The sequence below is a fragment of the Theropithecus gelada genome, chromosome 3, assembly GCF_003255815.1.
Source record: "Theropithecus gelada isolate Dixy chromosome 3, Tgel_1.0, whole genome shotgun sequence".
Classification (NCBI taxonomy): Eukaryota; Metazoa; Chordata; class Mammalia; order Primates; family Cercopithecidae; genus Theropithecus; species Theropithecus gelada.
In genome coordinates, this window is record NC_037670.1 from 70,029,880 (window position 1) to 70,039,758 (window position 9,879).

Genomic DNA, 9,879 nt, shown 5'->3' on the forward strand with positions numbered 1-9,879 from the left:
ATCTTCTATGGAGGGCCCAGAACAATGCAGTGGAAAGTACTTTGGTTGGGAGGCAGAAGCCCCAGCAGCAGTACTTCTCAGCTGTCACCTCTAACAAGCTTCTCCAGCGTGTTTCTTCTGTTACAATGAGCCCCCAAAATGCCTAGGACCCGGTTGCGATGGAGTGGCCGACGCCCCCATTGGGAGTGAGGCCCAGCACGCGAGCTCGGTCCCTGTTCCTTCCTGGAGCCAGGTGGGTGCGCGCTTCCAGGCTCACTTGGCGGCGCAAGCGGGAGAAGCCAGGTGCCCTCAACAAACATGCCGCCGCGGCGGCGTCAACCCGGCTCGGGAGGCCGCGCTGCCGCTTGGGAATCGCAGGTTTGGCGTCACCCGGCCCGGAACCACGTGACGCAGGAGGCACCCGAGGCGGCGGGGCTCGCGCGGGTGGAGCCGCCTCGGCGTTCGAGCGGGGTGGGGGCTACCCGGTTGAGATTTCCTGGCGGGTCCTGGCCTCTGCCTGCACGCGCTTGCGTGCTCGCGCTCGCGGTTCTGGCGCTGCCGGTGAGGAGCCGGGGAGCGAGGCGGGGAGGCTGGGAGCTGGGCGCCCCTTCTGAGGCCAGAGGGGGCTGGGCAGGGCCGACCCGGCGGGAAGGGGGTCGGCCGCGCGCTCTCAGCGCCTCGCTCCTGAGCCGCGGCGCTAGCGGTGGGGGCTTTTCGGCCCCGGCCCCTCCTGGCAGGGCCCGGCTGTGCAGGTGGCCGGGCAGGGCCGAGGGCCCCGCAGCCCACCGAGAAGGCCCCGCCGGCCTCTGGCCCGCCCACCGGGCGACCTGCGCTGTGGCCGCCTGCACGGCCGCCACGGGGTGCAGCCTCGGAGTTTAGTTTCATCTTCGGGTTTTCTTTCGAAGTGGGAGTGGCGCGCAAGTTGGTGGTCTTCTTCCATCTTTTAAAATAATCTGGGTTGACGTCAAATGCAGAAATGAGGCAGTGTTGATTTTTTTTTTTTTTTGGCGTAAGTACCCCGAGCCTTGGGCGGAAATCATGAGGCAACCGGTTGAAGGAGACCAACTAAGGAAGGAGGAAAAGGTTAGGGAGGCTGAGGTGCTCAGTTTAGGACAGACACTTGCTTTGGACAGTTAACTAGCCAGTCTGTGTTTATTTTTGTTTTCAGCATTTTTGTCTTGAGTGTCCAAGCCTTTCATTAAAATTTCTCAGCAGTTAAACAGGCCGCTGATAGACATAAGGGAATTATTTATATAGCAGATTGCCCAACTCTTGCATTGTATCCAAACCTAGGACCATGCCGTGTCCCCATGGCTTTCAAGCTGAAGAAATGAAGGTCTTAGGTCAGACATACCTAAAGAGTTCAGAAGTGTAGCTGCCATCCTTCCCTTAGCTATCAGAGGAAGGAGCCACTCCAAAATGAGACATACACAAGCCCAGGTTCATAGACTCAGCCTCCATAAGCTGTGTTGCTAGATTGAAGTTTTTAATCACCAGTGAAGAATCGATTGTCATAATTTTAGGAGACTACTCAAATTTGCCTTATTTCTTTCCCTAGGAAAGGAATAATGCTGACAGCATGTCTGCACATTCCATGCTCTGTGAACGAATCGCCATAGCCAAGGAACTGATCAAGAGAGCAGAATCACTTTCTAGATCAAGAAAAGGTGGCATAGAAGGTGGTGCAAAGCTGTGCAGCAAATTGAAGGCAGAATTAAAATTCTTACAGAAAGTAGAAGCTGGGAAAGTAGCTATTAAAGAATCTCATTTACAAAGCACTAACCTAACACACCTGAGAGCCATTGTGGAATCAGCAGAAAACCTGGAAGAAGTTGTTAGTGTTCTTCATGTCTTTGGTTATACAGATACCTTTGGAGAAAAGCAAACCCTTGTGGTAGATGTAGTTGCAAATGGTGGTCATACTTGGGTGAAAGCCATTGGCCGGAAGGCTGAAGCTCTTCATAACATCTGGCTGGGCAGGGGCCAGTATGGTGACAAAAGCATCATTGAGCAGGCTGAAGACTTCCTCCAGGCCAGTCACCAGCAGCCAGTGCAGTATAGCAACCCTCACATCATCTTTGCGTTTTATAACAGTGTCTCCAGCCCCATGGCAGAGAAGCTGAAAGAAATGGGCATATCTGTGAGAGGAGACATAGTAGCAGTCAACGCTCTGTTAGATCACCCTGAAGAGCTCCAACCGAGTGAGAGTGAATCAGATGATGAGGGCCCTGAACTTTTGCAGGTGACCAGAGTCGACCGAGAAAATATACTAGCAAGTGTTGCGTTTCCAACAGAAATTAAGGTCGATGTGTGCAGAAGAGTAAATCTGGACATTACTACTTTAATTACATATGTATCTGCCCTCAGCTATGGAGGCTGCCACTTTATTTTCAAAGAAAAAGTGCTCACAGAACAAGCAGAGCAAGAGAGGAAAGAGCAGGTTCTACCTCAGCTGGAGGCCTTTATGAAGGACAAGGAGTTGTTTGCTTGTGAATCTGCTGTCAAGGACTTTCAGTCTATTTTAGATACCTTAGGAGGACCTGGGGAGAGAGAGAGGGCCACTATGTTAATTAAGCGAATTAATGTGGTACCAGACCAACCTTCTGAGCGTGCCTTGAGACTAGTGGCCAGTTCGAAAATTAATAGCCGCTCATTAACAATTTTTGGGACAGGAGACACCCTAAAAGCCATCACAATGACTGCTAATAGTGGTTTTGTCAGAGCTGCAAACAACCAGGGTGTTAAATTTAGTGTGTTTATCCATCAGCCCAGAGCACTTACTGAGAGTAAAGAGGCTTTAGCCACCCCCTTACCAAAAGACTACACAACTGACAGTGAACACTAAAGATACCCTTTAAATATTGTCGTGGAAGTAAGTTATTTATACCAAAGGCTGGGTCTTCCCATCTAAACTGGGGGGAAAAAAGGTCTATAGTAAAAGTAAAACTTACGACTCTTAAACCAGTAGAGTTTCTTTTGTGTCGCATCTAAAGTATATAACCTCCCAAAGTAGAAAAAGCACAAGAGACAAGCTTATCTATCAAATTGTCTGCATTAGTGCAATTAAGAACAAATATATCTATATAAAGCTTTCAGCTGTATTGTAATACTTTGTTTGATTCAGTAGGGCTACAACTTCCCTACTGCTAACCACGTTTCATGGAATATGGCTACATTGCATCTTGCATTAAATATCTGGAGAAACCTCAAGCCTGTTTTTCATTGTATTGCTTTATATGGTGATTCTAAAGTTAATAACCATTAATGAAAATCTTACTTGATTGCTGTATGTCAGGTGCAGTCTGATAGGTATTTTTACAAAAAGTACATAATACAGAAGAAATGAAAAAGTGAATTATGGTTATTTGAGTGCCATGAACCCATTGGTAGACCTTTGTGAAAAGAAAGCCAACAATCTTACTACTATAAGATAAACCCAGGACACTTAAGGTAAAAATACTAATTTGAATGAATTGAAAAAGGATTATGTAAAAGATTTTAAAAATTCCAATTTTATTTTTAAATACAAAAAGCCCCCATATTGTAAGTATTTGAACAATGAATACTATTTTCATGTTTCATTTGCAAGTGGCAACTGCATTACCTCACTTTCATGAGATGGTGACAGAATATTCCATACCAATTGCATGACACAGGTTGTAGTTAAAAATACACTTCTGTGGCTACATTGCGCTACTTTTATCAGTTTTCAATAAAGCAAAACTAGCAAAGTTGATATGTATTCACCACATTAAAAAATTTGGAATTTGAGCCCTGGAGCTTAAATATTAACTCATGCTAAGTGTAAGAGCTGGTATTAAAACTTGATGTTTCTAGCCACAGTCTGATCTCTTTCTACCATGCCAGATGTCCTATTTGTTGAGAAGAGAATCTCAGTTTACAGCCACGCTGTTTGTTGAGGGGGTGGAATTTGGTTATTGGCATTCATGAACACCCTGAAATGAATGCAGAATTAAGTGTATGGGGGTGGTTCTCTGGGGAGAGATTGTTTTGCTAAGTCAGAATACATTTCCTAGCAGAAAGGCTGTGATTTGCTTCCAATTTAGTGTAGAGTGGTGTATGTTTAGTGTTAGAAATTGAATTTAAGCTTTTTGAGCACCTATTAAGGTCACATAGTACTTGGTACTATTAAGTACCAAGCATTATAATAGTTTGGTGTGAAAAGATGAATATTTCCTCTAAGGAATTCTTAAGTCTAAAGTGGAAGTAAACAACTGAAGTGCAATTAAATGTACTAAATTCTCTAGGATACGTTTAAAATACTATGGGGACAGAGTAAGGGAGTACTTGTTATGGGGTCAGGAAGTCAGAGAGGAAGTGACGTTTGAGGGTTTGGGGTGTGAAATTTCACAAGATGTGTGAGAAAGGGTACTCAAAAGTACATGGAGAAGTGGGATTGGAAAAGTACCAGAACTGTGAACATGAGGACCTGTTCAGGGACCAGGCTAAAGTGGACAGTTTATAAAACGAGATGGAGCTAGAAAAAAAAGTCAAAGTTCTCTAAAGAGTTTGGCATTAGAGAGTCATTGGTGATTTTTAAGAAAGTGTGTGGCTTATGATCAGGTCTCTTAAGGAAACCACAAAAATCTGTAGTGTGGATAAAGAATTAAAGGAAGGAAAGTTTGGACTATAATGACCTTAGCTAGAGCAGGAATGATGGACTGTAGAGTCATGGGTACATGTTGGATTTGTTTGAGGCAGAATTGACATATTAATGTACTCATTCATTTAATAAGCATCGAGTGACAGCCATGTGTCAGACACAGTACAAGGGGCATGGCATATAAAAGACTTTTTTTAAAGGGGCATCAGGAAGAAGGTAGATTTCTATCCTTGCTCCCTATGAATCAATCAATACTTAAGAACTTGGGATCTTTGCCAACTAGGAAGTGGACAGGCCACAGCACTCTTTAGGAAAGTGCTCTGTGAAGTGACCACAGCTGTGGCCCTGCCAAACACCATGATGTTTTTTCAAGCATTCCAGTGATTACAATTCTTTAACAATGTAATAAATAATGCAAGCAGTACATATGCTCAAGTCGTAGGGCATTGGATCCTGGAATGTAAGAAATAACACCTTCCCTAGAAACCACTGTATCCCAAGGTCTATTCCAGCTGGCCAAAACATTCCTTTCATAAAGGTAAAAAATTAGACAATAAAGGCCGGATGTGGTGACTCACGCCTGTAATCCCAACACTTTGGGAGGTCGAGGCGGACGGATCACCTGAGGTCAGGAGTTTGATACCAGCCTGGCTGACATGGTGAAACCCTGTCTGTACTAAAAATACAAAAATTAGCCAGGCATGGTGGTGGGTGTCTGTAATCCCAGCTACTAAGGAGGCCAAGGCAGGAGAATCGCTTGAACCTGGAAGGCGGAGGTTGCAGTGAGCCGAGATCGTGTCATTGACCCCAGCCTGGGTGACAAGAGCAAGACTCCATCTCAAAAAAAAAGAGACAATAAAAACAATGAGGGGGCCGGGCGCGGTGACTCATGCCTGTGATCCCGGCACTTTGGGAGGCCAAGACGGATGGATCACGAGGTCAGGAGATGGATACCATCCTGGCCAACATGGTGAAACCCCGTCTCTACTAAAAATACAAAAAGGGCGTAATGGCAGGCGCCTGTAGTCCCAGCTACTCGGGAGGCCGAAGCAGGAGAATGGCGTGAGCCCAGGAGGCACAGCTTGCAGTGAGCCGAGATCATGCCACTGCACTCCAGCCCAGGTGACTGAGCAAGACTGTCTCAAAAAAAAAAAAAAAATGAGGGAAGTTATAAAAGGAATGTTCAATTAAATATCAGTTAACTGGCATGTCAAAGGAATCACATAGCTATAGCTATAAAGCAAATATCCAAATAGTTCTAAAGAGTGAAGATATGTAATCTACTATCATTATGCCTGGGAATTGGAAGTGGTTGAGGAAAGTAAAAGCATGCTAAAAATCCTCATCTTACTTAGAGTCAACAGACGCTTTGAAATTTTGCTATTGAAAAATAGAGCTATTTAGTTTTGAGTGTCAAACAGGAAACATAACTGATAGTATAAATTAAACCAAGCTGAATAGCTGAATAAATTTCAAACGAAAGGTGAGGATGGAGAATAAACGCAGTCCGTGTAGAAAAAGACATGTCGGGCTGGGCGCTGTGGCTCACACCTATAATCACAGCACTTTGGGAGGCTGAGGCAGGGCAGATCCCTTGAGCCCAGAACTTCAAGACCAGCCTGGGCAACATGGCAAAACCTGGTCTCTACAAAAAATACAAAAATTAGCCAGGCATGGTAGTGTGCTCCTGTAGTCCCAGGTACAAGGTGGGTTGAGGTGGGAGGCTCACCTGAGCCTGGGAGGTCAAGGCTGCAGTGAATTTTGATTGCACTCCAGCCTGGGCAACAGAGTGAGACCCTGTCTCAAAAAGAAAAAGACAAAAGAATTGTGAATGAGGCATAAAAAGCAGGAAGCATAAAATAAGAGTGCTAGCTGCAAGCACAAGAAGGATATAAAACAGCTTTGGAGGGAAACATATAGACAATTGTGGTATACTGGGAAATCTCATTGGAACAGATGACTGTCTTAGGAAATGTAAATTAGAATTGAATAGAAAGCCTAAATAAGCAATAACCATTTAAAACATTGTTAAAGTAGTTAAATAATTTCTCCGAAATATGTGCAGGTCCAGTTAACTTTATTAGACAAGTTTTTACCTACTTTAAAATACTGAATAATCCCCATGCTCTAAAAGGTAATATGCAGCATGACCCTGTAAGTGGGGTTGAAATATGTAACATGGTAAGATGTGTTGTTCCACTTACTCCCTGTCCCCTGCCCCAAGAGGAGAACTTTGGCCTGCTCTCCTGTTTGAGAACAGGGCCTGGGTATGGGACTGAAGCCCATGGGGTGTTTCTTGACTCATGTAATAACAGGCTGTCTCAGGTCATCATTGTATTGGAAATGTTTTCAAACTCATTTTACGGAACATGAGTATAACTCTGATACTAAAACCTAACAAGATTGCATAAAAAAGAAGCTGGAACAAAATTTCAGTTTAAAAAGATACATAAACAGACAAATGCCAGACAAAATGGCATTACAGACAAAATGGATTCAGGCAGAGAACATTTCATGCTGTGGGAATCTTGTTGTTGTTGTTTTGTTTTTGAGATGGAGTTTCACTCTTGTTGCCCTAGATGGAGTGCAGTGGCACAATCTTGGCTCACTGCAACTTCCACCTCATGGGTTCAATTGATTCTCCTGCCTCAGCCTCCTGAGTAGCTGGGATTACAGGCGCGCACCACCACGGCCAGTGGTGTTTTTAGTAGAGTGTTTTTAGTAGATTATTTTTAGTAGAGATGGGACTTCTCTACTTTTGTATTTTTAGTAGAGACAGGACTTCGCCATGTTGGCCAGGCTCATCTCGAACTCCTGACTTCAGATGATCCACCCGCCTCGGCCTCCCAAAGTGCTGGGATTACAGATGTGAGCCATTGCGCCTGAAAATCTTGTTCCCAAGAGGAAGAAAGACAAGGATGAGTTCCCAACCTTAATAGTAGGACTGTGGGGATTAACCCCATGCTGGGATAGAATCAGAGGCACAAGCCCTGCTTGAGGTAAAGAGGTAACCCCAAGACCCCCACTGAGTGAACCAGAACCTTAAGGCTGTAATGCCCATGAAAGAGGATCTTGTAAACTTTGTGCAGGGACACAGCAAGGGTTTGACTCAAGTGGTTCTGCGGAGGCGGGGTGAAGGGGTGGGGGGAAGAAGTCTGAAAGAAATCAAAGCCCAGACTATGCCCCACATAGAGTTCAAGTCTTTTAACAGCACCATGGGGGAAACCTAGAGATGTGAAATTAGTATAAAAATTGGCCACTGGCAAGTACTCTCTCTCAGACACCTGAGAACAACATAGGCAACCTCATTCTGGACTTAGGGACTCTTCAGTTTCCTAGCTACGTAGATTTCTATAGAAAAACTGAGCTTTGATTGGATGCGCTTACAGTGAGAAATTGTCAAAACGTAGAAGGAAACCTTCCACCACCAGTGAGTCAGCAACACAGAAAGAGGAGCATTAGTTCTTCAAAAATTTAAGATTATAACAAAATACATTAAAATAAAATATATGATATTATAGAATATATATGTAAAATATATAATAGCAAAATATAATATAAAGTAAGTTTGAGATCTTCTAAGTTGTTCTCTATCTATCCTCTGTTAAAAAAAAAGAAGTAGTAATTCAAAGCGGCAGAGGGAGGCTGAAAATACCACCTGCAATCAAACATTGCACACACAGCTCAGGTGGAGGATGTGGTCTATCTGCGCAGCAAGTATGCTTCCTAACACTGAAGCCCAGAATTAGGCAGACATTAACCACTTGATTGCAGGTAATTCTGGGGCGTGTGTCAGGAAGAGCTTGTCCCAAAAGGGCTGCAGAGAACACCTCACCCTGTGGCAAGCTTATTCACAAGAGGAGAAAGCACAGAGATGAGCCAAGCCAAGCTTCCAGGCATTCCTCTCAAACTTGCAATCAAATATATTTCTCTATATTCTCAGGAGAGAAGGGCCAGGAGTATACTGGGGGATATAACCCCTCCATTTCCCCGCCATCATGCAAGTAAGAATGGGGAAAAAAGGCATTTCCCTCTTCACCTAAATAACAAATGATTAAAGGGGATAAAAGAAGGCATAGAAATTATAAGGGGCCAGGTGTGGTGGCTCACGCCTGTAATCCCAGCACTTTGGGAGGCCAAGGTGGGCAGATCACCTGAGGTCAGGAGTTCAAGACCAGCCTGGCTAACACGGTGAAACCACGTCTACTAAAAATACAAAAATTAGCCAGGCATGATGGTGTGCGCCTGTCATCCCAGCTACTAGGGACGCTCAGGCAGGAGAATCGCTTGAACCCAGGAGGTGGAGGTCACAGTGAGCTGAGATTGCACCACGGCACTCCGGCCTGGGGGACAGAGCAAGACTCTGTCTCAAAATAAAAAATAAAAAAAAAAAAAAAAGAAAGAAAAAAAAGAAGCTATAAGGAAAGAGTACAAGCAAATAAAACTTCAGGAAATAGAAAACTCACTAAAATTACAATCTCAGAAATAAAGTTTCAAATAGTAGCTAAGATAAACTAAAAAATTCTGAAATGAATAGATCTTAGTAAATTTCCCAGGAGTCAACAAATAAATTAAATTATGAAAAATATAAACAAGATGCTGAGACATGAAGGAAAAAATAAGTCCATTCCATCAAAGGTTCTGGCAGACAATATGGACTGAGCACAAAGCCGGGTTCCCGTCCTCACCGCCTTTGCCTGCCTGTGCCATAGAGGCTGGAGACTAAAACCCTCACACTCCCAGTGTTGCATTTAGCTGGGGCGGCCAGATTCCTTGCCTCTGAGACACGAGTGGAAGTGCAATAGTGCTGCCTTCTCCTTCCACCACAAGGTTGGATATGGTCGATGGTTGTACTTGCCTCTGTGTTATGGTGATGAGAGAAAGACCAAGTGCAGCTTGTAGCCTTTGGTGCTGACATATGCTTCCCGCAGGACTTCTTGCTATGTGGAAAGATCAATCCCAATTTATTTAAGCCACTGTAGTTGGTTTTTCCATTACATATAGTTGAAAATATTTCTAGCTGATATTAAAGTTTATTTGTTCCACAAAGAGACAATAGACAGAATGGGAACAAGGGAACACATTCATTTTTCAAACTTACAGACAAAAAATTAGAATAGAATACCAACACCAGTGTACCATTCACCGAGGTTTAAACAGAGTCATTATTTTGCCTTATTTGCTTTATCTAGGTTTTTCTTTTGCTGAAATTATTTTAAAATAAATTACAGACATCATGATATTTAACATATATCCCTCAGCACTTGGCTCTAAAA

At 43.9% G+C, this 9,879-nt stretch overlaps 1 protein-coding gene across 6 annotated transcripts; it reads left to right on the plus strand.

Annotated features, from left to right (window-relative positions):
• The first annotated feature begins 152 nt into the window (after positions 1-152).
• Positions 153-3,183, plus strand: C3H7orf25 (chromosome 3 C7orf25 homolog). 6 transcript variants are annotated; one of them, XM_025378088.1, is made up of 2 exons: positions 153-232; positions 1,538-3,183. In XM_025378088.1, the coding sequence occupies exon 2, from the start codon at positions 1,559-1,561 to the stop codon at positions 2,822-2,824; it is 1,266 nt and encodes a 421-aa protein (XP_025233873.1). In that variant the 5' UTR covers positions 153-232; positions 1,538-1,558; the 3' UTR covers positions 2,825-3,183. The 6 variants fall into 6 exon arrangements, with proteins under 6 accessions (XP_025233873.1, XP_025233868.1, XP_025233871.1 ...); XM_025378083.1 differs by lacking the exon at positions 153-232 and adding an exon at positions 293-540; XM_025378086.1 differs by lacking the exon at positions 153-232 and adding an exon at positions 365-540 and having other exon boundaries at positions 1,543-3,183.
• The last annotated feature ends 6,696 nt before the right edge of the window (positions 3,184-9,879 follow it).